Source organism: Lipomyces doorenjongii (assembly GCF_038497915.1).
Source record: "Lipomyces doorenjongii strain NRRL Y-27504 unplaced genomic scaffold V1508scaffold_18, whole genome shotgun sequence".
NCBI classification, from domain to species: domain Eukaryota; kingdom Fungi; phylum Ascomycota; class Lipomycetes; order Lipomycetales; family Lipomycetaceae; genus Lipomyces; species Lipomyces doorenjongii.
The window spans coordinates 160,524-186,342 of NW_027118085.1; the positions used below are offsets into that span (position 1 = coordinate 160,524).

A 25,819-nucleotide genomic window follows, 5' to 3' on the forward strand; every position below is an offset into this window, starting at 1 on the left:
TTCGATTGGACAGTAATGTATTGGTACCTCTGCTGGATGGCATTTGTCTGCATCTCATGCTTGAATTTGATATTGGGAAGAGATCTCCTATTGAAAATAGCTATTTTAGTGAAAGACGATATGAGACTGAGTCGAAACACTATGTGAAGTATGGTGGGTGGTTTGCAATCTGCACGTTTTAGTGGTTAGACTAAGTTGCAGCCCAAGAGGGATTGACGAGGACTATTTATGTGCAAGCTCAATGCCTACAAGCCGTTATCCTGCTCTGCTACTGATTGCTATCATTTTCTCTGTAGCCTATTTTCTGAACTGAAGATAAGTGTGCGCTGGTATGTCTTACCAACTTTCCAACGCGACGCGACGAGACGATTTTACTCCTTTTAGGATTCCTAGTGGCACAGAGTCCCTAACCCTGGAGAGGGTACCACAGATACGTTCGCAGGGCCATTTTTGACATTATGAAGATTTTGGCGGCATTTTTGATATTTGCCCTTTTCAGATTTAGGACCGATATGAGGACGACATTAAGTACCCTGTTTAAGGACTAGTTTAGGCCTCCAAAAGTTACAGAACACTTAATTTCTGGCCGCAATTGTTCAAACAATTGAGCGCAAATTAGACCATCAGGGTTTCCAAATTTCCAAGGTTTTCAGGTCTAACAACCAAAGCAGGCATATTAATTAACAAAACCAATAGAAATGGGTAATAGTAGTTATAGCAAGGCTTGATGCCATTAGAGTCCGATGGCTCAGATCACGCGTCACTGGCTATGACAAAAGATCTCCCTAGTACCAAAATTATTAATCATGACAGTCGGCAACGAAATATTATTTACAGTCAGTCCAAAACTTCTTTGCTACAACGGTGGTAGTAATGTTATATGTACAATAACGTAGCATCCGCAACGACTAAACACATGTACTGGTCACGGAATTTCCCACTATGCCTTGATACATTGCATAAAGACGTTATGCAAAGTAACTTCTCCATAGTACGCCCTCTAGATCTTCCAACTGATCCTTTTCAAATACTTTCACATCCGCATGCCATGTGTCCTGTCTAGTCTTCTTGAATTCACCTAATGCTGTCTTAACACTTCGGCCTACCATGCCTGGATCATTGGCAGCCTTATTTGCGAGTGTGGCGAGAACCCCCGGAATCCATTTTGGAGGCGGTGATTGGTAGGGGAATGCTTGCACTAGAGCACTCAGACCTAACACCGCAGCGTGTCGAAGTACTATGGCCGCGTTATACTCGCTGTTACCATTCGGCGTCCCTATGCCGGATGGAGACGCGGACGCTGAAGGCAGCGCACTACTGCTCCCGCGAGGCGGACGGCCGGGCATCTGATTATCCTGCAGCATTTTCGTGAACTGCTTCTGAAGTTTCTTGATAGCACTGTTTCGAAACGTAACCGGTGAGCAACGTATCATTCCCGATAACGTGGTCGCCGCAGTATCACGAACCTCAAGCTGGGGATCCGATAGCAGTTGCGATACACAATCGAACAAAACCCTTCTACTCTTAGAAGATAGCAAAAATAACTGACGGAAATAGAACACTTGAACGACCGCAAGTACACGGAGACGCTGGTGCCATGTATTTGACGTTGTCGCAATCTCCACAATACCGGCAATAATGTTTTCCAGCAAATGGGGTGGACATGGTACATTTCCAAACTGCTTGAATATCGAAACCGCGAGCGACGTGACTTCCGTATCCTCCTTAATATCTAACAAATTTAGCAACTCTGGTAAGATTATTTTCGGGAAGTATGGCACTAGTTGTGTGCAGCAGGGCTGTTGCAACCATGCAGAAAACCATAGCATCACTGTTTTACTACCGTTAGTGTACGACGACGTCTCCTGTAACGGTTGCCGTTCGTTCCTCCAAATTGCTAACTGATTAAATACATTCTCCACAACAGTCGTCTGCTCTTGCGTAGGCTGATATGGAATGACGCCAAGTGATCCAGCGTTATAATTGTATTCAATGAATGTAGGGACGTCTCTGAATGATTCATAGTAGCTGTTACGCGGAATGAGACCTAAAGTACGTCCGATTTCCTCGCGTACACCTAGAGGACCATTAGTATTTTTCTCGCGACAACGCAAACGCTTATACCTTTATAACTGTGATCCAGGTGTGCCAGAAAATCCTCCACAATCTGTTGATCACCATCCACCCTCCAAGTTAATTGAGACAAAAAGTGGCGCAGCAAAGAGATACGAGAGCTCTCCTTGAACGCAGCATTCGAATTAACATCGACGCGAACACTCATGATCTTCTTCATAATCGGCAAATTTGATCTCGGATCCGTCATTGGCTAAAACTCAAATCAGAACGTATTCGAACATTAACAAAGAAGTCATTGCTTACTGTCAAAAATGAAACAAGTCTAGTCCAATAAGCCAAATTCTCAGGAGTCAACGACTCATCGACCACGTTATCAAAAATTTTGATGGCAAAAGCATTTGCCTTCTCGCTGTAGTCTGTAGACTTCGTGTTTGCCAACATACCTCCCAATAGCTCTGCTGTTGCACGATGGTGATTCTTATCCTCACCGTTACCGTATACTTCAGCAACTTTCTCCAAGGCCTGGTCCCATGTAAGAACAGTATACCCTTCATAAACCATCATGAACACCATCATGCCAAACATGGCATAAATAATCCGGAAACTGTCCTGATCAGAACGAGGTTCCTGGGTAAGAAGGTCACAGAATGTCGAGAACCACTCAACATCAATAGCGGAACCTGCTCGCTGCAATTGGCTCTTATCTTCTTCCACGAAATCAGGCATTAGTCTCTGTCCAGGATGAAGTTCGGCCTGGAAATCCTTGCCCCACACAAGCCATCCTGGACGATCTTTGTCCACACGGTAGTATGGAGCATTGACATCGTTTAGATCCTGTATGAACTTTTCTGAGAAATCAGGATCGCCGCGGTTAACAGTGACATAAACGGTGTCAATGTCTTTGAAATCCTCCTGAACTAACTTTTTGAGATCATTGCCACAGAGACCTCTGCAAAAGATAATGTTTATCAATCGCAAGACACCTTGTACAAGCAAAAACCGCAAATGTGGATGCGAATCAATAGCACCTTTGACATAGAGTTCACCAAGATCTTGGGGAATAACCGGATTTAAGATCGTCATGCCTCCAATTAACAGTGTGGTGATCAAAAACGTAATTCGCCAATGCTGCTCTTCCTTGTATTGCTGAATCAGCTCCTGCTCTAAGACCTGTACGCTCTTTAGAGTGTCCTGCCATTTCTTCAAGTTCTTCTTGTTGAAGGCTTGCTGGGTCTCTGACAAATCCACTTCCGGCTTAATTTGAGCCAGATATTCATCAAAGTGATCGCTGTAGTAAACTTGCTTTGGAGAGGCCCGCGATATTACTACAAATGAGACCAGTAATGTACGTGCCAGTTCGTGGATAGACGGCTTATCCGCCTTTGTCGCCTTCAGTAAAGAAAGAGCAAACTTGACGAAAAACCTCGGGTCTCTGGCTGTAAATCGGTACAGTCCTCGCATATTTAAAGTGTACATCGCACCTTTCGCACGGTCATACTCCTGTGTCTCAACTGCCTTGTTCAGCTCCTTAAACAGTTTCGGCACAAGAAAAACCCTCGCCCCGGAAATCAGGCGGAGTGCAGAATCAAGAGAGTGTTGAGCCTGTCGTCGAGTCTCTGCGTATCGGGAGAGTGAATCATACATGAGGTCCTGCAACAATATCCTGTCAAGTGGAGACATATCGCGGATACCATTGTTATGCTTGATCCGCTGAAGATGGTATATAAATGCCCGTTTAGTGAGAAGATACCGAGGATAACATTTCCGGAGACCTGAAACCTTGTATATGCGGGCATCTACTAGATACGCTCTGATGTAGGTGTCAAGGAGTTTCAGACTGCGTTCGGAACCGACATCAATAAACCATACGCGATAAACCGACGCCAGAGTCTTTAACGAATGGACATCGTCCTCCTGGTTCACGTGAAGGTAGTCGTGGACTTCATGAAGAACCCACCCAATCCGTTCGTGAAGATCGTGAACCTTGATGTATAACGGATCCGACGTATCCTTGAAAAAATAGCCCACGGAATATGTAAAAAGTTTTTTGATGGGATTACTCTCTTCGTCACCTTCACCATCACCGTTTCCATCTTCGCCATCAATATCGTCCTCATCGCTCTCCATATCATCATCAATCGGAAGAGTGTCTTCATCGTTGACATTGACACGATTTTCAGGATCCACCACCATCTTCTCACCATCATCTTCTGCAGCGTCCTTCATCTCAATGTCGCCATTTGACTCCTGGTCCTTAGCTGGAGGATTTGCGGTGGCAATCTTTTTCGGATCGTACAAACCTGCCGCGCCTGAAATAAGCAGTCGCAAGTAATTAAGCTGCCGCGTGACTTCTTCCGACCAGTCTTTGTGCAGTCTCGCACCTGCGCTCATCAATTTTTGCAGTTCTTCGATGCACAGTTCCACATTTGTTTCGAACACTTCGACAGCAAATTCAATCTGTTCCTGATCAGGAACATGCCACTTCACTTCTAGACCTTCAGTTGCATCGATTTGCCTACCCCAGTCCGAAATATTGTATCCGCGCTCCTTAAACTCAGACTCATTGAGCAGCCTGCCGTCAGAAGTGTAAACGTTTGTAAGAGCATAAATAGTATGATGCATCAGATTCGACGCGTGAACGCTAGCGGCACCATGGCAACGATCACGCACATACTGGATCAAATTGATAATCTCTGTCCGATATTTCAGCAACACGTCTCCAGCCGTCCAAACTGCCTTACGAAACATGGACAAATACCAGACTAACGCGCGGTCCTTGGGGACAGTCTCAAATGACTTCGCCGTTCCAGCATGATTCTCATCAATCTCTTCTCGAATATTTCCCTCCAGTACTTTGAAAAGCTTCGCAAATGTTCGCTCCGGTTGTGCCTTTGCGAGACACGACATGAGGTTCGCCATTGCATCCGAGGCCTGCGGGATGACGTGGTCCGTAATGAAATCGGTATATTTATCCAACACAAGATCAAATAAGTCATCAGAAAGTGCACCAAGGACGACAGAAAATGCTGCCGGCAACATATTCACAGCATTCTGCTCCGGTGCCGCGCGAGACCGTGAATTGACTGCATCAGGGAGATTTTCAAGAAGTGAGAATATTCGGCCCATGAATGAAGTGATAAATTCGCCAAAAGTCGCAGTAGAAGACTTCAATACCGTAAGTTCATCCTCATCAGAAAGCTGAACAACTGGACCATCGTCTTCATTCTCGAGTACGTCGATAGCATTTGTGATATATTCCATCGCAAGACCAGGTCCACATCCTTCACTGAAGTCTGCAAATGGAACATAAGATGCGATACTCTGGATGAATGCGAGTGATTGCACAGTCTTAGTGAGATCATTTGCATCGATACCCGGGATGGCTAATCCTAATAGAGCTGTGACGTGTAAGCGAGAATGCTTGTGCTTGACGAGCGTCTGTGAAAGTAACGTGAGCGTCTTTAACGATGTAATAGTTCGATGCGTCTCAACAAGACCTTGTAACGACGGATAGCTTTGAGCGAGCGCAGTTGGCAGGATGAGGTCTGGTTCTAGCATAGTCAGGTATTGTAGCGCAACCTGGGCATTCATCGCGCCTGAGTTACTTTTAGAATGAATTCCCATAAAGACGACATCCTTCAGCGTAAGAACAAATTCTCTCCTGACTTCAGGAGTCAGTCTCCGCTCAAGTGGCACATCTAATTCTCCTGACTGTTCTCTGTTCCACCGTAATACAAAGAAATCCGTTAAGCTCTGAACCAATTGTGTCAACTGCTTTGTCCAGCTACCCGAATTCGAGGGATGAAAGAACGTTTCGACACATTGGATCAACCCTTGTAATCCACGTAGGGTACTATCTGGATCAGTTAGGCTCTCCGGCGATAATGACGATATAATCCAGCGGGCAATCGGTCGGGCGCTGCGACTTCGTTTATGATCGGACTTGGACACACCAAGATGAGCATCAAAAGTGCCTAAATACGGAGAGCCTGCCCGGCCAACTGGAACTTCAATCAACCGTAAGGCGCAAGTAAACATGAGAGCAGTTTGTTCTTTGCTGAATATGCCAGTTGATGAAAATGGGATATGTGCAACATGGAGTGATCCTTGCGCAAGACGAGACATGATATCCATCATTATAAGATCGTACTGCTGGGATCGGGTGTATAGGTTCCAGATATGGAATAGTGCTGAAAGAGCAATGTTGTTAAGATCTAATCACATCCGAGCTGTAGCCAAAAATAACTTACAAGGCAACCACTTTGGTGGATACAGATGATTATAACCTTCAGGAGCAACGTCCGTTGGTAGAAGGGCATCAAGCAAAGCGACAACCTGATGTGCTGTATTATGCCGCGAGGTGTTGTACAATGGCAGGACTTCCTCTAGGATTTCCAGTGTTGATTCAGGCGTGAAGAACCGCCGAGCGATAAAACCCATTTTTGTGAGACTTTCGAAATCTTTCTCGTGATGTCTGATTGCTGACGACCAGTGGTTCGGAAACGCGATCTTCTTCAGCTCGCGGAATAGGAGGCGCCAGTCAAGAGTCAACTGAGATCGATCGACAAATGCTCGCTTTTGAGCAAGGTGGACAAACATTGTAGCAAACTTTTCGCAAGCAGACAGTGTCATTCCTTGCGCAAGAGCAAGTTCGTAATAGATGGCAGCAAGTCGCGTGCGTGTGCTGACAGGCATGTCGAACTTGAGCTGAAGCCATGATCGGAGCTCGCGTGTCCAATGTAGAAAGCTACCAACTGATAACGACTCAGCAGTACTCGCAATATATATATTCTCAACAATGTGATCCAAATGCACTAAGCGATCCCTTTCTGACTCGGTTTCAAAAGGAAGTAAGCGGGCGTATGGAAATGTCCGAGGTCGCTTACGCCCGTCATTATCGAACGGAGGCGAGGCGGATATCTGTCTTGAGACCGTGACAATAGAGTCCGGCACCGGCTCCACAGCGCCGACTAAATCATCATCAGGTACACCATCCATGTTGGCAATGGCGGTGTGAACAACAACAGTTGTAGATGTAGCGCAGTGGGAAGTTGATGATGGATATGAAGGAGGAGTCTTCTGGATTGACTTCGATGCACGTTTCGACGCACGGCTAACTACTTAAGACCAGCAACGTACCTTCGGCGGTTACAGGAATAATGTCCTGCCCGACTCGGGTTGGCAATAGATGCTTCTGGACAGACTTGATCTAAGGTTTTGCAGATATTTCAGCCGTGCCCAAGTGTTGTAATACGGTGCAATGACAAGCTGTGCACCGTGAGCACCAATCCCAGCTTACGGCATATCATATCATATCATGATGACACTAAGCTTCGGCGACGCGTCATCCCACCATCGGCCAAGTATTTACTGGGATATTTTCTGCCTTCCCATGTTATACTGCGCTTACGATTAGTCAGGGAAGATTACAGAACTCGGACTATGGCTATCAAATGATTCACTGCTATTGGAGGTACGGTACGGGCACAAGCCGTGCACGCTAAATGAATGAACAGTACCACCTGATATAACACAGCGGAGACCCGGCGCCAACTCAGCCATTTTCCCATAGCACTCATTATCATGGAGTTGGTTCAGTCACATAACGTATGTCATTTATAATAATGATGGTAAGTGCGATAAACAATGGATATGCCTTTTGCGGACCCAGCGAACACTATTATTAAGCAGAATAACTAACCCACCACTAATCCCCGGCCAGGTTGAGAACCTTTTGACAAACCGCCTAAACGTGCCATTGTGCCGTAGTTGAAGCCATAAACGATCTACGTCTGACTCCTACCCCTGAAAAATGACATTTCGAAGATTCCCCCTTGTACTGTCCACTCGGATCTCCCCGACAGCTAGATTCCGTTCTACAGGTTACGGTCTAGTTTCCGATTAATTTTAGGTTTACGTTTTAACGCGTTCTGCAAAGCAATCAGTCAAACTAAGCTGATGATTCTGGTGGTGGCAATCCAGAAAAGATAAGGTTTGACGACGTCGACAGATGCTCGGCGGAAGTCCCAACGGCACGAACGTTTCTGAACGAGCTGACATTTCTGCCACCTATGAGCATTTAAATATTTATATCCCCTCCTGCTACACCATCCAGGAGACTTCTAAGCCAAAAGGAGATTGTCCACAAAATGCGGATTTTACGTGTTTCCTATCTTGGTGCAATTGGGCTTCTGGTTCCATTGGCATCTTGTGCTATTAGCGTAAGTTACTTAGTTGCTGAGGTAATGGAGATGTTGCCAGCGTGTCAATATGCTATTTTTTTTTCAGGAGTCAAAGCGATGCGTCTTGTTGATATGGATGCTAACAAAGGCTTTCTATAGCGTATTGAGGAAATTTCTGAGTCTTCATATGACATATCGGCTATCGATACAGCTAATTCACAAAAATTGCGACCATTACTCCAGGATATTGTCACCAATACAGACTTCTTCAAATATTATCGGTTAGATCTTTACGGCCGGCCATGTCCATTTTGGGCAGACGAGGGAATGTGCGGAAATCGAGCGTGTGCAGTTGATACCATAGACGACGAAGACCATTTGCCGGAAATATGGCGGTCGGAATACCTTGGGCTGTTATCCGCCGGTTCGACAATTGAATCAGACGATCTCGATGACGCTCTTGGTGATGACACCGAGGAGAGTTGTGTGAGAGATAATGATTTGCATGCCCCGGTACTACCTCAGTCTCGACCAATGGATTATTGTTCTCCGGAAGATGTTTCTGCAGACGGACCTGGAGTGTATGTTTCATTAGTGGATAATCCGGAGCGATACACTGGCTATTCGGGTCCTCACGCCAACAAAGTCTGGGAAGCTATCTACACCGAGAACTGCTTTCCAGATAGCTCGCAGTCGTCGTACGTCTCGCAACCATTTCAGCAGATCTCATCGGCAGTTGGTCGACCTCTTGGTCAGGCGTTAATGGAGGGAAACAAGCAACGAATCCGTGAAGGGGGCGAGAGCGGCCGACAGGCACTTAATTCGGAGAACACATGTATAGAGAAGCGAGTGTTTTACAAACTTATTTCTGGTATGCACGCAAGTGTGTCGACACACCTTTGTAGCGAATACCTTGACACGGACACCGGCGAGTGGGGTCCGAACCTGGAACTTTTCATGGAAAGAGTTGGCAACTTTCCGGACAGAATGGCCAACGTTTATTTTAATTACGGGCTTGTCGCGAAGGCTGTTGCAAAACTGCGGCACTATCTTGAAGACTTCACATTTTGTACCAACGCACAAGGATACGATGCGGATACCAGGCGCAAGATGTTAAGGATTGCCGTCGAAGCTGACAGATCGGTTCCTGACCTCTTTGACGCCAAGCGAATGTTTAGAGATCAGCCACAACTGAAGGAAGAATTTCGCAGTCGGTTTGTAAATGTCTCAAGGATAATAGACTGCACTGGCTGTGATAAATGCAGACTATGGGGCAAGTTGCAAGTTACGGGCTATGCGACGGCACTCAAGATTCTTTTTGAACTTCCTGATGACTGTACGAGTCAAAATATTCAACTACAGCGTATGGAGATGGTTGCATTGATCAACACATTTGACCGTTTGTCCAGGTCCGTGTCCAGCATCAATATGTTCCTCGAGATGTTGGCCCATCCAGATGGCATCCCGACAGAGGAACCTAGAATCTCAGAAACGGAATCCGATCGCAAGCAGGACAGTAACAACAAGTCACACCAGCGTGTGTGGGACGATGAATGGTATAATGCATGGGAGGCGATTAAGTTTATATTAAAGAGCTATGTCGACTTGCCAAAGAACTTATGGCGAATCTTTTTGCATTACGCGGACAAAAAGTGGACGAAATTTGTCGGTAGAGATGTGTATATCGAAAAAGAAGACTACGACCGATACATGCGCATGCAGAGCGGGAAAGACGAATTATGAGAAGGTGTTTGGGATTAATGTATATAGATTTCTTTGCCCAATTTTGTTCATATATGTCTTGGAGCATTTCACTTCAATCGGGCATGATAAATGTGTGAGAGGGACTGTCGTGTTATGATGTTATTCAATTATGTTGACATGTGGTTGTAGATAGATTAATGGGATGGTCGTCTTCACATGTGAGCTTTGTCGCATATACAATAAGTCTCGCTGTCTGTCGACGATGTAAGCGCATATACACCATAAGCGTCACAATTTGTTATGGTTACGAAAGCTTTAAACTCCCACCAAGCCGGATAAGCAGTTTATCAGATGTCCCATCAGTAACCGACGACCATACAAGACACTCAGAGTTTCCTATCAACTCGGAGCAAATTAAGTGGATTTGCTGAATAGAAAGCTGTACAATGATCAGTGCGTCATCTGCATACGCAAGCACTGCGTCCAATGTTGTGAGCAGTAGCGGGGCATCTACGCCTCAAGTTCAAGTATGTCAGCGATGTCGTCTTCCCCTTCGCATTCATGAGCCGATGCTTGACCTGGACGGGTCAGCATTTGATCAGATATTGTCAAGTATGTATAGATATTTTGCTTTCCATGGCCGTATATATAGCGAGAAGAGCGTTGTATTGATTCTAGTTACTTACTACAGGTTCAGCGCCAGTAAGAGGAGACGAACTGAAAATGAAAGCAGATGTAAAACAAGGCTATCCGTCACTTCAGCTTGATCATTATCAAGCCAGAAGTGGTGCGAGTGCAACAAAAAGCAATGGCGACACGAACTTGATTATTCGTCCCCGACGCCCATCGAATCATCGTGCGTCTGGGTACCTGTCCCGCAGTAGCACAATTCCCACAGAATCATTTGTTCTTCTGACCGAATCTCAAGTGGTTAATGCGCAGCCGCAAAGTAATCAGGACAGGCATGAACAAATCGGTGGCTACGAAGCAATGATCCGAGATACAACGAGCATCGGCAAAGAGGATGCCAATGGAGGCGACTCTGACGAACAAAATGGCATCGATGCCGAGAAATATTCCTTATCGAATAGGTTCAAAACATCTGATCGAATATTTGACATAGTATCTTCGAAGACCGATCTGGATCAACCTATTTGTTCAGAGTGTATGGAGCTGCTGATAGAGGGGTTAAAACAGCAATACATTGAAATTGTCCGTGATCGGGACGCTTATGCTGAATTTTTGAAACAAGTTCAGAGCGAAACACCTTCGCCCGAGGAACAGGCTGCCGCTGAAAAGGAACTTGCGGAAATCTCAAAGCAACAAGAGGAAGTCATTGCTGAGTTACGCAAGGCTGAAGAGGAAAGGAAGAAAGTCGAGGCTGAAATCGAAGAGCTTGAAAAACAGTCGAAGCAGTTGTCTAGTGAGGAAGAACACTTTTGGGCCACAAGGAACAAATTTTCGCAGGAGTTGGAGGAGTTCTTGAACGAGAGAGATGCAGTAAAGATGCAGTATGCTCATGACAGTGAACTTCTTGAGAAGTTGAAGAAGACCAACGTATATTCAGATATATTTGCCATCGAGGGCGGGTCGGCCGCCCTGGATCGGATGGCGGGCGTGTCCGGCAGGCGATAGTTAAACAATAACCATTTTACATTCTACTTTTGGCTGAGTACACGGCCGCAGATGAGTGTCAAGGAAATGAAGACTGCGATTCACGGAGTGTTTACATTACCACTAGTCCAGGAGTCTAGCAAAGTTGCCAGCTGATTCGACACTTTCTGCAGAGATAGATTGATGACTGCAGAACGACGTTCTAGTCGTTCTAGTGCGTTCTCATGCGATTCCCGATGTATATATAATTTTGGAACAAGGGTTGAATTGAAATAAGGATGAGGATATTATGGTAAAACTTAATGTAAACTCTATTATACACTAAACAAAATACCCAAAATTTGGTCTATTCCCAACCATACAATGTAATCATAGACACTCGACATTGACAAAGCCGGTCTATATGCACTTTACAATGAAACACCAATTCTATGAACTAGTTTTCTATCTCAACCAGGTAGCGTAAATACAATCGCAATGCGTCTAGTTTTCAACACCCTCGACCCACATCATTAGTTTTCTCGTCTGCTCCATAAATGTGAGAGTCAAGATTGTGTGTGGCCCAATACGCATCAAATGAGCAAAGAATCCCTTATACAGAGCGAGCGGTCCCTCTATAGAGACTGTCTTGACCAAGCAGTCCAGTAGGCCAGAGTACAGGTTGCCGCGCTGGTTGTACATTCTGGTCATAATAACGTCCCATGGATTCATGACAACGCAGACGCCAACACCACTAACGGCACTAGACATAAGATGCTGAGCTGGTCCTTGAGCAATACTGTACGTCTCAAGAACGCTCTTGCAATAGTTATATATAGGAAGCTGTACACTGGATCCGAATCCAGTCCGCACAACTGCCGAGCCGCACCCTCGATACAGACCGGCAAACCCTTCTGTCTTGTAGATGGAACTTAAACCATTCCAAAGACTAGTGTAATGGGTTTGAGTACCAACCTGGAAAACTGGCGAGTATGACTGCATCCTGGTCTTAACTAGGAAAAATGGCGAGCCGCTTATGGCTATAGAGGCTTGGTGTTAATTTGCAGTTCATAGTTCGTAAATGCATTAGATCTTACCTCCCATAATGCCACTGACAGCGCCGGAGAACACATTAATGCCGAGGGTTGACTTCTCAGGATCTCCCAAGAGATAGTCGGCCAGGCGCCTTCGGATGGGCTCGTAGAAACCCAGTCGGCATCCATTCAGACCAACCTGGTATACATACTATCCAACTTGTAAGTAATATGTGATATACAGCTATCACACATGTCAAATAGCTGAGGGTATTATAATGGGAGACTTACGGCAGAACCCAATCCTCGTTGCCAACCTCGAATTCCTTCATTCTTGAAAATGACCCTAAGGGCTTGAAATAAGCCGGTGTACACCTTCTTTGTTTCACCTCGAGCGTGCAGTTCACCTTGTAGCTGCATTCTGTAAATACCATCGGATATTAGCAATTGAAAAATACTCTGTCACAAAGTGAGATTGCGCTGCCCTACCGAGTCTTCACAATTTCGATTGGGTTGGTAACAGTAACGGCACCACAGGCCGCAATTGCGCCTGCTGTAAAGCCGCTGAGACTACTCAGTTGCTTCTTCTCGGTTGTTGCCATATAGCCCAGAAAATAATGCTTTCCTTCTATGTGTACGTGGAACAGGATAATTCCTGCACTTCAACTGTTTTTATTTGAACAGCCAAATTTTCTTTCCCAATTACGCTTCCGTCAGTGACAGTTCCTCTTCCCCCAATCGTTTGTATCTGTAACTGTCCGAGGCAACTCGAATAAAGAGGCTGGTTGATTAGTAACTAAACAATAAATTCTGAGGTGCGACACATTTCAGTGGAGAAAAATAACCTCCGAGCACTCGCCCGAGGAAGCGCGTTGGTCATCGCAAAAAAGTGACGCCGTAAGCCGATTTGCCGCAGCCTCTCCGCCGATACCGGAACCTCGCTAAGCCAAAGCCAGCGGACAAATTAACTGCACCTCTTTATGCACTCGACTAGTCAACTCTACAAAACGGATTGTATTCTGTATCTTCAAAAGATAGTAAATAATACATATTAGATTGAGTATTGTCCGTCGGGAACCTGTTGCTCAATAATAATAATCTCCAGTCACATGGAGCCCCTGCATAACCGTCGTCCTCTGGTGCTAAAGAAGCGACTGTCGCGGTTGCGGTCCATAATACGCGGGGGGGGCATAAATGTAGCTAAAACCAAATTAACCACGAAGTGACTATCATAATACGTCGAATTATTCAGAACGCGAGATATATTTGGATTCTTGCCTAAGATTTGAACATGACCTCAGTGGCACCATCGAGAGAGATAGTTTGCAGCTTTCAACCTTCGAAAACATTTCGAAATCATAAGGAAGGAACGAGAATCACGTCTTTTGATTTTGACGATGCGGGTGCACTACTATTAACATGCGGTGAAGACGAGAGCTTACAGCTATATGACGTTAAATCAGGCAAGTACGTAGATGGAACAATCTTCCATACTCTCATATCACCTTGTTAATTGATCCGTGTGGTTTAGGCACAGCAAAACACTATATAGCAAGAAGTATGGTGCCCACTTAGCGCGGTTCACCCATAATTCAACAGATTGTGTGTATGCATCAACTAAAGATAATGGTAGGCTATTGCTCTATATTGCTGATAAATTTGGGACCAATATTGACTCTGGATCAGACACTATACGGTATCTCTCATTGCACGATAATCATTACATTCGTTATTTCAAAGGTCATAAAAAGAAAGTCGTCGGATTGGAAATGTCACCAAGTGATGACCACTTTATATCTTCTTCTCTTGACAACTCAGTAAGACTGTGGGACCTTCGATCGGCAAATGCTCAGGGTCTCCTTACAGTTCCAGCTCCGGCGTTTGCAGCTTTCGATCCAGCAGGCGTAGTGTTTGGAGTCGGTTGCGAGCAAACTGCGGAGATATTACTCTATGATCTACGGAATTATGATAGTGAACCATTTGCAGTTTTTAAAATTGATGCACTACGAGGGTCTAATCAGCCCGTGCCATGGACAAAGATCGAGTTCTCTAATGATGGAAAAAATATGCTTGTTGCGACAAGAGGGCCAGCTCATTATCTACTTGATGCATTTTCTGGTGATATTCTCATGAGATTCACGGGCCATACCTACCAGGCTATAAATGGCGAGCGGCAATATATGTCATCCGGTGATGTCTGTTTCTCACCTGACGGAAGATTTGTGCTGTCTGGTATGTACTACCTCGTAAGTTAGCTTCTACTGGCATCTAACCTCGTTTAGGCTCCGATGATAAAAAGATATACATATGGGATATTCAGTCGCCAGTAAGAGATGGGGCTCAGCGCCCGGTCATAGCACTTGAATCCAAGACACCGGCCACGAATCTCGCCTTCAATCCTCGAAGTTTAATGCTAGCATCTGCTGACAAAGAATTGGTATGTATTATGGAGAAACTATAAAGATATTCCATTGGCGAGTCTAACCTCCGTGCGCAGACATTTTGGTTGCCAGAAGAAGGGGCAATCGAGAGAAGCAGGAAGTAATCATAGGAGACGCTTGTACTAAAAGTGTATTGTCATTATTTACAGTTATAGATGTATGATATTGGATCTAAGTGTACGGCTTTGAATTTCATCGTGTTGATCCTGTTAATCACACAGAAACACTTGTGTACTGTAGTTCCGATTGGCGATTGGTTTTCAATACGCCAAATGATTAGTGAGAAGGTCAAAATAGGTTCGGGCAGACTCGCTTATGCATGACTAAAAGGATCTCTAAAGGTAGCGGGTTAATGCCGCCTTCAAATGAAATGAGTGTTAAGTTGCTCGCTACGGAGGTACTCCGAGCGCTCCACGTCCCATGATACCCGACTATATCTAAAACTTGACAGCCCACTCAGTTAACCGAGGCCATGCCACTCTTATACGTGCGACTAAAAATGAATGACCTATAGAGATCTTACCAAGTGAGGGATATATGTTATACCGGGAAAAATGCTACGGATACCATATAACATGAAAATCGCAGCCTCGCCGCTTGTTCTGCCTCCAAATGCTACAACTCTCGGTGCGGCGATATCGGCGGCAGCAGACTTCCTCGACCCGGCAACAGGTACGACTGCTATGCTCACCGGTGCAGGTGTCTCTGTCGAATCAGGTATCCCAGACTATCGTGGTCCGTCAGGGACATATACTCTCAACCGGAATCACCGGCCGATATTCTACACCGAATTTGTCGACCACCACACGATTCGTAAGCGATATTGGGCTCGGAGTTTCTTGGGATGGGAGGCTGTCCGGCAGGCAAAACCGAATCGGGTACACAAATATGTCGGCGATTTGATCAATGGAGGGTGGCTGAGGAGTTTGGTTACTCAAAGTAAGCTTACACATTAACTGGACTGCTGTTGTATCCGATTGCTAATCAATTCTCAGACGTCGATTCTCTACACTCAGCTTACGCTACAGATGTTACGGAGATCCATGGCACTCTGTCCTCCGCTGTTTGTCTTACATGCGGCACTCATTATGACCGATCAGAGTTGCAGGTAGAATTAGGGAGACTGAATCCAAGTTGGGCAGATTTACTGCAACAAGAACTAGATCGCTTATCAGAGCAGCGGATAGCGAATCCAATAAAATCATTCCGACTGAACCCCGACGGTGATCTTGAACTTCCGGCGCGGATCAGTTACGACCAGTTCAATTATCCTACTTGTCCTTCGTGCGCATCCAATGGAACAGCAAAATCGACTTCCAATGGTGCTTGGTCAGAAGAGAATATAGATATTATAGTTCCACATTCTAAGCGAAAGGTAAAAGACGTGGGCGTTCTTAAGCCGGATGTTGTCTTCTTCGGCGAGTCTGTTGATGACCATGTTAAGAAAATTGCAGAGCAAAAATTGAAGATGGCAGACAAGATTTTAGTCGTCGCCAGTTCTCTCGCAACATACTCGGCGTTTCGGCTAATACAAGAGAATAAGAAAAATGGCAAGAGAATTGGAATAATCAACGTTGGACCCGTAAGAGGAGAGCATGAACTTCTAGTCAACGGGGACCTAAGAGTGTCATTCATCGCTGGAGATGTACTCGGTGGAGTGGTTGATATCATGAATCAGCTACGCAGTCCATTAGCATACGCTCGCATGTGAATCACTACACGAAAGGGCGTGAGAGTGATATTAATAGAGATTTAGAAGATTGGTGGTGGTACATATAACACTAGATCATGATAGACTATCTGTGATGTGCATGGTTGTTAAAATTATTACGGTTCGATGATTCCACCTCTGTGTACACCAAATTGTGAATTAGCATGATTCGTACTTCCAAGAAATTGGAGACAGGATATAGCTAACATACCGGCCACTATGTCGAGAGAAATAATCAAAGTCGATACTGATAGATGTTGCGAGCATGACAGCTCTTTCATCCAAGGTCATTCCTTGAACCTTTTCGTCTGCAACGGACTCCGCGGTAGACGCAGAATCCATTGAAAGAACGTATTCACCAACATCCGTAAAGACTTCTGTGCCTATTCCCATCCATTGGCGCCATACTATTCCTAACAATCTGCTTTGTTCGTTTAATAGGTCGAATCTATACGCAAGGAAAGGTGCGTTAATTATAGCAAACTGGATAAACGATTCTTCCCTGTTGTGCAACATTAGCATTGGCAACATTGTGACGCAAAGTTGGGGACGTAAATCAACATGAAAGGTGATAATTACCCGTCCCTATTAAGTCAAATGTTAGAATCTCATCTTGCCGAACTGGTGCTCTTCGTGTAACTGACCTGAGAAATAAGTTATATTGACGGCGCCATGGATGCCACCGTTGGTGCGACTCGCCGATAAGCACTTCTTCGCTGTTCTCGTTTCGCGGAAGGAATACTTGCAATCTTGAATTGATCCAAGAAAATCTCCGACGTAGCTGCAGTAGATCATGATCAGTCTACAAGCACAAGAGTCAATGCAACGCCATACCGTCAATATATGATTACCAAAGACATCATAAGCTCTCACAGTGAATGGTCGATGAAGTCTATATAATTGCCGGGTGATAAACGACAAGAAACCTTGAAGATCAGCGCACATGTCCCGCCGTTGACCCATAAGCATATCTATCTCTACTACCTTGATCGACCTCTTCCATACTTCCAAATAGTACCCTATCACGGCTCATAAGAGTCTAAAGCCAAAAAAGGTTAATTGACTTCTACCACTGTATCAGTGGGCTAGCTCACATATCTGTTGGCTTGTTCATAACCCTAACCGATTTGAACGTTAGCTATTCTCACTGTGATTCAAAAACTGTGTATATAAGTACTCACCACTGCCAGTCCAATAATTTCGATTTCTCTTCTAATAACTAGCTCCGGGTTCTCCAATATAGGAGTAACGAGATCAGACCGTTGAATGATGCCTCTCGGATCATCGATCACTCGGGCCACCTCTCCCTCGGGCCCAACGACCTCTCGATAGGATTGTAACCCTGAGCGCTTAAACCTCGATCGTAAACTGCCAGTCTTTCTCGTATATCGATCTATTTGCTCTTGCGATGCATAAGTGCGGCTAGCACGCAGGATCGCGCCCGTGGGGGACGTAAATAACTGCTTCGAACATCGCGTTGCATTCGTAGCCAACGTCCACATTGAAAGTAGATGGTAGGAATTAGATCGCAGCGACCGCAGTGCAAGCATTATCAATTACTGACCAAGATCTCGACAGGATCACATAGAGAAGCGTGTTGCTGAAGTATGTAGGTAATGCGTAGCGTAGGGCTAAGGCTCGTCCCGGTCAAGATGTCATCTCGTTGAGGATTGCCATCAGAGGCTCGAGCGTTCAGGTACCCTGTCAATCGATTTGTTACTGGAAACCGACGCGTCTACATAAACATGACATAATAAATACATAAGTAAGTAAAGACAATTACAATTCTCATTAAGACGATTAGGAGCACTTGCTCACAAAATAGCCATGACATAATTTAGACGTCACAATATAAGGGTTCTCTTAATATTAGATGACAGTACCTTCTCCTAAATAATTGTGGTTAGGGCTTGATGTAGAAGTAGCCAAAGGATGAACTACAATATCACGTGCAAGGCACTTCTTACTTCTTGCGGATACGCAGAAGTTCGCGAACAGTGACCATTCGTTAGTGAATTGAAGTGCTCCAATACAGTGCTGTATACATTAGTGCGAAGAACTAATTCTTTTTTGCAACGCATACGGATATTTAATTATACACTGGAATCGACACGGCGCAATGGTTTTAGCAGACCTTGGTCGGCGTATCAACGCCGCCATGGCGGACTTGACTCGGTCGAACGTCGTGGATGAAAAGGTGAGTGCGTTGTCGGCATAATCCGGTATGGAAACAGTGGGATTGATAACGCTGTTAGGCTCTTGACTCGATGTTGAAAGAAATTTGCATGGCACTTCTAGAGTCTGACGTTAATGTTAAACTCGTGTCAACTTTGCGTGCCAATATCAAGAAGAAAATCAATCTAAAAGATCAGGCACCAGGCATCAATAAGCGACGTCTAGTTCAGAAGACTGTTTTTGATGAACTCTGCGCTTTAGTTGACTGTCAGTCGGAAAATGGCGATACTCCCGCTTTCAAGCCAAAGAAGGGTCGGAGCAGTGTTATTATGTTCGTCGGTCTACAAGGAGCTGGCAAAACTACCTCCTGTACTAAGCTTGCACTGTGGTATCAGCGACGAGGATTCAAAGTCGGATTGGTCTGCGCGGATACGTTTCGTGCGGGTGCGTTCGACCAGTTAAAGCAGAATGCTACGAAAGCCAAGGTGCCGTACTATGGTTCATATACGGAGACTGATCCAGTTGCCGTTGCGGCGGCTGGTGTTGCTCGATTCAAGTCAGAGAAATTTGACATTATTATTGTCGATACGTCCGGCCGGCATAGACAAGAACAAGAGCTATTTGCCGAGATGGTACAAATATCCCAGGCCGTAAAACCTGATCAAACCATTATGGTTCTCGATGCGTCAATCGGTCAAGCCGCAGAATCACAAAGTAAAGCGTTTAAGGAATCGTCCGATTTTGGTGCTATCATTCTGACGAAGATGGACGGCCACGCAAAAGGTGGTGGCGCTATATCTGCGGTCGCGGCGACTAGGACTCCCATTGTATTCGTTGGTACTGGCGAGCATATTCATGATTTGGAACCCTTTACTCCAACGCAATTTATTTCGAAGCTGTTGGGTATGGGCGATATAAGAGGGCTCGTGGACCATGTTAAGCACATGAACTTGGATCAGAAGGAGACGATGAAACACATTGAGCAAGGTATCTTCACGATTCGAGATTTGAGAGATCAAATGAGCAATATTATGAAAATGGGACCCTTATCGAAGATGGCTGGTATGATTCCGGGTATGAGTCAATTGATGGGTGAGGTTGGTGAGGAAGAGAGTGGCAAGCGGTTGAAGAGAATGATGTATATTATGGATTCAATGACGGAGAAAGGTAATGGCTTTTGGAAATATTCGCCAACACGAACAATACTAATGAGATGAGTAGAGCTTGATAGCGATGGGAAAGTTTTTGTGTCAGAGCCAACTCGACTGACACGTGTCGCCAAAGGCAGCGGCACCACTGTGCGTGAAGTAGAGGAGGTGCTTTCGCAGCAACGCACCATGGCGCGTATGGTCAAACAGGTTGGCGGCAAGAAGCCCCCGAGGCCGAAAATGAAACGGTTACGCGCGTAACGACAAACACATGGTTTGTATTTCCTAGGAGATGTTGAGAAAATTGTATAAATTTTGAGTAGAATCGCAGGATTATTAAAAATATGAATATTTGGCATAGCAACTATTGGGAGACATGACAGTTCTTGGTAATCCTTCCTTTCACCCAGATATACAAATATAGTACAACTATCCGTCGTGTCGCATTTTACGGTTATCATTAATATAAATACATTCGTCTAAATTCTAATGATACTCAATACCCTCATCGTGACTCCAAGTTATCAAATCCTGAGCACACAGTATTTCCTTTGGAGGGCCCTTCTTGCTTGTGTATCTCTTCTTCCGTGGATCAATCAGTTTGAACACTGCCTCCAGTGATCGATACGCCTCAATTTCTAACTGAGGCACTGATTCGTGCGCAGACGCATTTCGGCCATTCTGGCGGAGTCGGGGAACAGTTAGCTGCTTGTGATTCATCAACCTGTCCGCAAGATAATGAAGCCATAAAACGTTTGTCTTTGGACAATATTGAGCCCAGTTGTACTTTATTGTCGCTAGCGGCAGGTTTTTGGACAGTTGTCGTCCGGTCTTGTGTTCTATGTCTTCGACTGCTGGTTCATTACAGGCGCAGTCATCTAATGGGCTGAACAATTTTCTAGCGAAGCGATATATGTCAAATTGGTAATCGCCTGCATGGTTAGCAAAGCCTCGCTGAATATCGAGAGTTACGCGTACCTTTCCCGTTATATATAACTGGATCATCCAGCCCTGTATAAACTACCTCGCCGTTGCACTTTGCCCTCGAAAGCGTGAAATCAATAATTGTGGCCTTAACGTTAACGGTGCCTTCATCGCCTAAAGACAAATTCGCCATCATATCCTTCACGTCTTCTGGGCGGTGTAGAACGATATTTCCCCAGTGAAGGTCGCGGTGCTCAAACGAGACGAACATTTCGGCGTTCGCCAGCGATCGTGCAACTGTCCAGAATATCGCCGCTGCTTCTCTCCATGACTTTACCTCGAAGTGTTCCAGGTCAGTGCCGGCATTGTTGAGAATGATGATGCAGTAATACTGGTCGTCTTCGTAAATGTCTAAATTTCATTAGTATTAGCCAAACATATAATGCATTCTAAGTTGTATGTACCTGGACGGCTATTCTCAGATCCATTTGCTTTATCAAATTCATCCCACAATAGCAGGAGAATATCCGAATACTTGCCCTTAACAACGTGCGCATCAATTAGTTTGACAAAGCCATCGTACTCCATCAGTGTTTTGGATATCTTCAACTCGTTTGCAATGTCGCGTACCGAAGCCTGCTCAATCTCGGCATCAGAATTGCCGAACGGCATGATCTTCAAGACATTGGATGCTCCGGACTCCTTGTGAACAGCTGAATAGACTTCACTATACGACGCTTCACCAAGCTTCTGCAAACTCCAAAAATCTTTGAACGATCCAATGAATTTAGAGAAATTCTGGACTTCTCTAGATGGACAGCATTTAAGCAGGTCGTCCAGATCAGATGCCGGTGCTTCAACTGTAGGTTCCAAATCTGAAATATTTGTGACTTCACGCAGAGGTGATGACTGTAGTGGTGCCGCTCCCTTAGGTATAGAGGAAATATTATTTAGCGAGGAAGGCGGAGTAGACGGGCTCCTTCGAAGATTCTTCACTTCCTTCCGGGGAGAGGGACTACTCTTAGAATAAGCCGTTTCCTTCGTCATTGGAGGAGAAGACAAAATTGAATTCAAATGCTCCAATGAACTTTCTCGTTTCGGAATAGTAATCGGTGATACAATCTTCGATACGGGCTTGTTCTGGACCGTGTCGTCTCTGGAACGTGATGAAATTGGTGTAGAGGAGGCCAGGATGCCTGAGTGGGTGGTCGACACGGCCAAATTGTCAGCGTATTCTTCAAGAGTGATTGGCGAGACAGATGCACAAGACGTCGACGGCGCCAGAACTGGTACAACATGATCGACAGGGTGCGTTTGCGATATAATATCGAAGCACGCCGATAAATCTGAGAAATCAATCTTTACCTCCGGTAGTTCAAAAGCTAGAGGCTCTCGCCCGATTTGTTTACTATCTGTATCTGGTGGTATAGAAGTACCTGCAGCCGGGGTTGACTGATTCACACTCTTGCCGAGTAGTGGCCGACGAGGAGACTCGACTTTTGCAGACAACGCCGTTTTCACCTTTGACAAGGCCGACATTCGTGGGGCATGTATACCATTCTCTTTTTCCTCCTGAATAAGTGTCTTCCCACTTACTTCCTTCTTGTACTTAGTCGGGGATTCGGACGATGTAGTTCTACTAAGCTCTGTGGCAGTGCTATCTCTGCTGAATCGTCTTACCGAATTGTCCCCCGCGGCATCGTCTGTGGAATTTCTCGACTTTGGTGAAAATATCGGAATGATACTGCTGACCTTCTTCACAGGACTAGTTCGAGCCCATAATTCAGTGTCGGTAACTCCCTGCCAATGGCGCGACCTGTGCGTGTGACGACCGTATGTCTGTTTTGGCTGCTGCTTCGTTGAGAAATTCATACCCACTTGAACCAAATTGACATTCAAGACACACTTGCGATCGTAGTACAATTAACTACATGCAGTAAAAGCAGTGGCAGTTCTTGCTGTGAAAAGAAAGGCGCAGACGAATATGGGCAGTGGGCTTGTCGAGCGCAGGACCAACTATCAATGAGGTAAAACGTATCGGTTTCTGTGTTTGTTTATCCTTGCCCAACTAAGGATTAGCGACTTAGGGGGAAATGGCGCCCTCCATTGTGTGGCTCGCCCACTATGATATGCATTGAGAGGGTTAGGGCATTCATTTTTTTCTCTAAGCTTCGTCGCGCGTTCTACGCGGTTCGCTCATCCGCCGCGAATAGTCGTGAATACCTGCGCATTATCCTACAAATACACCGCTAACTTCTGGGATTTAGTTTCCATAGGTTTCTACTCGGGTGTTTCTGTACACTTAATTTGTCGTTTGCCGGAATTTGCAGGACAGGTGGAAGAATGATAAGTCCACGCCGCAACCTGACACATGTCGGCAGCAGCGATATCTTACGAGCCGCAAGTTTCGAGATTCTATAATTCCAACTCGGCAGGGTCTCCTGGCGAGCCGAGCGATCTCGGCTCCAGGATGCAGTCACCGCATTTGAAAAGGTCTCGACCGGCGCATGATTCTGAATGCAGCGTGACAAGAACACGGGCGAAGAGGCGACTCGTTGACTCGTTTACGCGGTTGTCCCTAGGTATGTAGTGTCTATTACTATGTTTGGTGAAAATGATGCTAATATATAAGTTTTACAGAGTCCGGAAGTGAAGCAGCGTCACCGGTGCCAATGAAGAAGAAGCACGAGGAAATATTACATTATGACTACTGGGACCGCTCGAAGCCGGCTCGCGCTGAGGATGATGATGACTATGAGGGGCGTATGGACACCAGCAATGCGCACACAATCTTCATTTCGTCGCTCGATTCGACATCCGATGAAGAAGAGGACGATATGGAGTCGCAGGATAAGATAGTGTTTGTTCCTGACTTGGAGCGAAAGATCATGGACCTCCCTTACTCATTACTACGTCGTCGTGACGAGGCTGCGCATTCGTCTATTCCGACCATGATTTCACTACATGAGCAAGAGAGGGGTGTGGTACTGTATAAATCGAAAGAAGAGATTATTGCGGAGTCCATTGCACGGCACGTCGGGCACCGTAAACCAAACAATCGCAAGAGGGTCATTGCCCAGGATTATGATAGTATGATCTACGAGGATAACTGGGGCGACGACGAGCGAGAGCCGAATGATGCTAATGACGAGGATCTCGATTTAAGAGATAGAGAGGATGAAGAGGACGCCATGGATTTGGATTAATTTTGTACATATGAGGCGGTGATATTATAGGCATCTGTATGATTTTCTCAAGGTCAATATTGTACAACGTTACAAGAAACACTTCTATTGTCAACCATCTCTATGGGTCTCTGAAAACTCCACCAACGAATATCTACCCAAGTCACCAAAAACGTCCCATACACAATCCGTCCCCAATGACAAACAAAATCTAACCTTAATGCAAAAATTTCTATGCGTCATTATTTTCATTCATATTTTTGGAACTCTATGCGTCATATCGGTACGCAGTACCCGCCGACGCACTCGCAGCCGAATTTTGTTGCCCAATTCCCGATAGATACGGATTCTCCGGCGGAGTACTGCTTGATGCTGTATTTGGTAACGTTGGCACCGGCAACGCGCTGTTTGTCTTTGTATCTGACGGAGAAATGTATTGGGGTGGCGCGGGATATCTAGGATCGTACGCGGGAGGCTGAGGGTGTGTTAGTTCTAACCATTGCGACCGTCATCACAGTTGATGCGAAAGAAAGCACATACCGGAGGCGCCATATCTGTGTGATTGGCATAGAATGTGTTCATTGGGTACGCAGGGTACGTCGTATACTGCTCTTGATATGTCTGGTTACCGACGAACGCATCCCGTTGCCGTCGCATGAGATCCACTCTGTTCTGAACAAGCCACTAACCCCGAGTTATAAATCGACCAAATTCGCAAATCTACTTTTGACGTACAGCATGATACCGCAATGGCTCCAGTCCCTTAGCTAACCGGTACCGGGCGTGGGCATATGCCAACGCTAGTGTTAGCAGTACACCGAGAATAATAGCGCCCAACACCCTAGTTATTGTAAATATTCCAAGTTTTCATAAATTATAATAGCTAAAGCCGTACTTACCCCCATTTGATCTCCCACGAAGTCGAGCCAGAGGACCTTCCGAAAGAAATTCTCGTTAGTTGTTCGATTCTAAATATTAGTAGATATATGTCCGAACTTGCTCACCAATACCACTGCCTCTTCTCGAGACTCATTGTGCCTCGAGTGTACGGTACCCGAATGATGCCTGCTCAAACTGTTCCTTCAAACCGGCCCTTCGGTCAGTCAGAATCCAGCCTCTGAATGCTTGCGCGAATAGTAGTCCGGCGATTCGGCCGCTACTGTAGGGTTCAGCGCCGCGGAGTGTAATCATTACCGATTCGGTGTGGCCGTGCGAACGTTGGGCGCCACGACGATAACGATCTAACCCCTGTGCCTGGCCATGAGTCTGAAATAATCGACGGAATACTTGATACTTATATTCCACGAAAAGACAAAGTAGCCCCGGAGTGCATTGTCAGTACGAAACAAGCCGACAGTAAGCTCGCAGTCTACTAGAAAATTGGCCGTCAAATCAGAAGGATGCACATCTATATCATATATGCCAAAAAGTATATCCCACATTTGCAATCTTTTAATCGACGTCATAGTAGAAAGTCACATAGGAATGCCAAAACCATATATCACTGCCGAAAAAATTTAGAATACAAGCCAGCAAACACGAAACACATATCATGTTAATACCAAAACAATGCTATGTAAGAAAAGACATCAAATCTAAGCCAAACCCACCCTTTTTATCATGTAACAACAAAAAAGAAACAGAAT

General features: G+C 45.4%; 11 protein-coding genes across 11 annotated transcripts; 6 read left to right on the forward strand and 5 right to left on the reverse strand.

Annotated features, from left to right (window-relative positions):
• Positions 1–700: 700 nt before the first annotated feature.
• V1508DRAFT_415680 (uncharacterized protein) lies at positions 701–7,347 on the reverse strand. Its single transcript, XM_066940103.1, has 4 exons — positions 6,327–7,347; positions 2,380–6,266; positions 2,125–2,326; positions 701–2,077 (listed from the first exon to the last, which is right to left on the reverse strand). Exons 1-4 carry the CDS (start codon positions 7,072–7,074, stop codon positions 969–971), a joined length of 5,946 nt encoding a protein of 1,981 aa, XP_066796423.1. The 5' UTR covers positions 7,075–7,347; the 3' UTR covers positions 701–968.
• An 878-nt stretch (positions 7,348–8,225) lies between these two features.
• Positions 8,226–10,001, forward strand: V1508DRAFT_432036 (endoplasmic reticulum Oxidoreductin 1-domain-containing protein; the record flags this gene model as incomplete). The annotated part of the gene is made up of 2 exons (XM_066941944.1): positions 8,226–8,297; positions 8,418–10,001. The coding sequence occupies 2 exons, from the start codon at positions 8,226–8,228 to the stop codon at positions 9,999–10,001; spliced, it is 1,656 nt and encodes a 551-aa protein (XP_066796424.1).
• A 236-nt stretch (positions 10,002–10,237) lies between these two features.
• On the forward strand, positions 10,238–11,886 carry V1508DRAFT_415685 (autophagy protein Apg6-domain-containing protein). Its single transcript, XM_066940104.1, has 2 exons — positions 10,238–10,574; positions 10,654–11,886. Exons 1-2 carry the CDS (start codon positions 10,409–10,411, stop codon positions 11,595–11,597), a joined length of 1,110 nt encoding a protein of 369 aa, XP_066796425.1. The 5' UTR covers positions 10,238–10,408; the 3' UTR covers positions 11,598–11,886.
• V1508DRAFT_385027 (mitochondrial carrier domain-containing protein) lies at positions 11,886–13,635 on the reverse strand. The gene is made up of 4 exons (XM_066937788.1): positions 13,079–13,635; positions 12,881–13,010; positions 12,653–12,800; positions 11,886–12,595 (listed from the first exon to the last, which is right to left on the reverse strand). The coding sequence occupies exons 1-4, from the start codon at positions 13,189–13,191 to the stop codon at positions 12,060–12,062; spliced, it is 927 nt and encodes a 308-aa protein (XP_066796426.1). The 5' UTR covers positions 13,192–13,635; the 3' UTR covers positions 11,886–12,059.
• A 143-nt stretch (positions 13,636–13,778) lies between these two features.
• On the forward strand, positions 13,779–15,406 carry V1508DRAFT_415689 (WD40-repeat-containing domain protein). Its single transcript, XM_066940105.1, has 4 exons — positions 13,779–14,056; positions 14,121–14,218; positions 14,276–14,821; positions 14,872–15,406. The coding sequence occupies exons 1-4, from the start codon at positions 13,881–13,883 to the stop codon at positions 15,048–15,050; spliced, it is 999 nt and encodes a 332-aa protein (XP_066796427.1). The 5' UTR covers positions 13,779–13,880; the 3' UTR covers positions 15,051–15,406.
• Positions 15,407–15,415: 9 nt separating this feature from the next.
• On the forward strand, positions 15,416–16,821 carry V1508DRAFT_87168 (DHS-like NAD/FAD-binding domain-containing protein). The gene is made up of 2 exons (XM_066943082.1): positions 15,416–15,969; positions 16,026–16,821. Exons 1-2 carry the CDS (start codon positions 15,585–15,587, stop codon positions 16,739–16,741), a joined length of 1,101 nt encoding a protein of 366 aa, XP_066796428.1. The 5' UTR covers positions 15,416–15,584; the 3' UTR covers positions 16,742–16,821.
• V1508DRAFT_415694 (putative phospholipid scramblase) lies at positions 16,772–18,583 on the reverse strand. The gene is made up of 6 exons (XM_066940106.1): positions 17,923–18,583; positions 17,726–17,780; positions 17,576–17,667; positions 17,386–17,522; positions 16,953–17,243; positions 16,772–16,879 (listed from the first exon to the last, which is right to left on the reverse strand). Exons 1-6 carry the CDS (start codon positions 18,289–18,291, stop codon positions 16,858–16,860), a joined length of 966 nt encoding a protein of 321 aa, XP_066796429.1. The 5' UTR covers positions 18,292–18,583; the 3' UTR covers positions 16,772–16,857.
• A 135-nt stretch (positions 18,584–18,718) lies between these two features.
• Positions 18,719–20,542, forward strand: V1508DRAFT_455283 (SRP54-type protein). The gene is made up of 3 exons (XM_066942610.1): positions 18,719–18,938; positions 18,997–20,083; positions 20,138–20,542. The coding sequence occupies exons 1-3, from the start codon at positions 18,861–18,863 to the stop codon at positions 20,323–20,325; spliced, it is 1,353 nt and encodes a 450-aa protein (XP_066796430.1). The 5' UTR covers positions 18,719–18,860; the 3' UTR covers positions 20,326–20,542.
• On the reverse strand, positions 20,384–23,015 carry V1508DRAFT_385043 (uncharacterized protein). The gene is made up of 3 exons (XM_066937789.1): positions 21,453–23,015; positions 21,043–21,399; positions 20,384–20,996 (listed from the first exon to the last, which is right to left on the reverse strand). Exons 1-3 carry the CDS (start codon positions 22,858–22,860, stop codon positions 20,551–20,553), a joined length of 2,211 nt encoding a protein of 736 aa, XP_066796431.1. The 5' UTR covers positions 22,861–23,015; the 3' UTR covers positions 20,384–20,550.
• Positions 23,016–23,137: 122 nt separating this feature from the next.
• V1508DRAFT_438883 (uncharacterized protein) lies at positions 23,138–24,291 on the forward strand. The gene is made up of 2 exons (XM_066942191.1): positions 23,138–23,570; positions 23,629–24,291. The coding sequence occupies exons 1-2, from the start codon at positions 23,360–23,362 to the stop codon at positions 24,192–24,194; spliced, it is 777 nt and encodes a 258-aa protein (XP_066796432.1). The 5' UTR covers positions 23,138–23,359; the 3' UTR covers positions 24,195–24,291.
• A 26-nt stretch (positions 24,292–24,317) lies between these two features.
• Positions 24,318–25,465, reverse strand: V1508DRAFT_87249 (uncharacterized protein). Its single transcript, XM_066943083.1, has 5 exons — positions 25,178–25,465; positions 25,073–25,108; positions 24,909–25,014; positions 24,714–24,857; positions 24,318–24,648 (listed from the first exon to the last, which is right to left on the reverse strand). The coding sequence occupies exons 1-5, from the start codon at positions 25,204–25,206 to the stop codon at positions 24,442–24,444; spliced, it is 522 nt and encodes a 173-aa protein (XP_066796433.1). The 5' UTR covers positions 25,207–25,465; the 3' UTR covers positions 24,318–24,441.
• Positions 25,466–25,819: the final 354 nt, after the last annotated feature.

Excerpts from the sequence above, each read along its gene's own strand:
- V1508DRAFT_415680 (XM_066940103.1), bottom strand. The coding sequence starts at position 7,074 with ATGGATGGTGTACCTGATGATGATTTAGTCGGCGCTGTGGAGCCGGTG. Across the intron at positions 6,267-6,326 it reads TCCACCAAAGTGGTTGCCTT|CACTATTCCATATCTGGAAC; the intron begins GTAAGTTATTTT and ends TTGCTCTTTCAG. Across the intron at positions 2,078-2,124 it reads CCTGGATCACAGTTATAAAG|GTGTACGCGAGGAAATCGGA; the intron begins GTATAAGCGTTT and ends ATGGTCCTCTAG.
- V1508DRAFT_415685 (XM_066940104.1), top strand. The coding sequence starts at position 10,409 with ATGATCAGTGCGTCATCTGCATACGCAAGCACTGCGTCCAATGTTGTG. Across the intron at positions 10,575-10,653 it reads ATTTGATCAGATATTGTCAA|GTTCAGCGCCAGTAAGAGGA; the intron begins GTATGTATAGAT and ends TACTTACTACAG.
- V1508DRAFT_385027 (XM_066937788.1), bottom strand. The coding sequence starts at position 13,191 with ATGGCAACAACCGAGAAGAAGCAACTGAGTAGTCTCAGCGGCTTTACA. Across the intron at positions 13,011-13,078 it reads ATCGAAATTGTGAAGACTCG|AATGCAGCTACAAGGTGAAC; the intron begins GTAGGGCAGCGC and ends TGGTATTTACAG. Across the intron at positions 12,596-12,652 it reads TGTCAGTGGCATTATGGGAG|CCATAAGCGGCTCGCCATTT; the intron begins GTAAGATCTAAT and ends AAGCCTCTATAG.
- V1508DRAFT_415689 (XM_066940105.1), top strand. The coding sequence starts at position 13,881 with ATGACCTCAGTGGCACCATCGAGAGAGATAGTTTGCAGCTTTCAACCT. Across the intron at positions 14,057-14,120 it reads TATGACGTTAAATCAGGCAA|GCACAGCAAAACACTATATA; the intron begins GTACGTAGATGG and ends CGTGTGGTTTAG. Across the intron at positions 14,822-14,871 it reads CGGAAGATTTGTGCTGTCTG|GCTCCGATGATAAAAAGATA; the intron begins GTATGTACTACC and ends AACCTCGTTTAG.
- V1508DRAFT_87168 (XM_066943082.1), top strand. The coding sequence starts at position 15,585 with ATGCTACGGATACCATATAACATGAAAATCGCAGCCTCGCCGCTTGTT. Across the intron at positions 15,970-16,025 it reads GAGGAGTTTGGTTACTCAAA|ACGTCGATTCTCTACACTCA; the intron begins GTAAGCTTACAC and ends ATCAATTCTCAG.
- V1508DRAFT_415694 (XM_066940106.1), bottom strand. The coding sequence starts at position 18,291 with ATGCTTGCACTGCGGTCGCTGCGATCTAATTCCTACCATCTACTTTCA. Across the intron at positions 17,244-17,385 it reads CAATATAACTTATTTCTCAG|GGAAGAATCGTTTATCCAGT; the intron begins GTCAGTTACACG and ends GTTGCACAACAG. Across the intron at positions 16,880-16,952 it reads TTCTCTCGACATAGTGGCCG|AGGTGGAATCATCGAACCGT; the intron begins GTATGTTAGCTA and ends TGGTGTACACAG.
- V1508DRAFT_455283 (XM_066942610.1), top strand. The coding sequence starts at position 18,861 with ATGGTTTTAGCAGACCTTGGTCGGCGTATCAACGCCGCCATGGCGGAC. Across the intron at positions 18,939-18,996 it reads CGAACGTCGTGGATGAAAAG|GCTCTTGACTCGATGTTGAA; the intron begins GTGAGTGCGTTG and ends TAACGCTGTTAG. Across the intron at positions 20,084-20,137 it reads GGATTCAATGACGGAGAAAG|AGCTTGATAGCGATGGGAAA; the intron begins GTAATGGCTTTT and ends TGAGATGAGTAG.
- V1508DRAFT_385043 (XM_066937789.1), bottom strand. The coding sequence starts at position 22,860 with ATGAATTTCTCAACGAAGCAGCAGCCAAAACAGACATACGGTCGTCAC. Across the intron at positions 21,400-21,452 it reads ATCTGAGAATAGCCGTCCAG|ACATTTACGAAGACGACCAG; the intron begins GTACATACAACT and ends AATGAAATTTAG. Across the intron at positions 20,997-21,042 it reads AGTTATATATAACGGGAAAG|GCGATTACCAATTTGACATA; the intron begins GTACGCGTAACT and ends CTAACCATGCAG.
- V1508DRAFT_438883 (XM_066942191.1), top strand. The coding sequence starts at position 23,360 with ATGTCGGCAGCAGCGATATCTTACGAGCCGCAAGTTTCGAGATTCTAT. Across the intron at positions 23,571-23,628 it reads GTTTACGCGGTTGTCCCTAG|AGTCCGGAAGTGAAGCAGCG; the intron begins GTATGTAGTGTC and ends TAAGTTTTACAG.
- V1508DRAFT_87249 (XM_066943083.1), bottom strand. The coding sequence starts at position 25,206 with ATGAGTCTCGAGAAGAGGCAGTGGTATTG. Across the intron at positions 25,109-25,177 it reads GAGAAGAGGCAGTGGTATTG|GTCCTCTGGCTCGACTTCGT; the intron begins GTGAGCAAGTTC and ends TTCTTTCGGAAG. Across the intron at positions 25,015-25,072 it reads TCGTGGGAGATCAAATGGGG|GGTGTTGGGCGCTATTATTC; the intron begins GTAAGTACGGCT and ends TACAATAACTAG.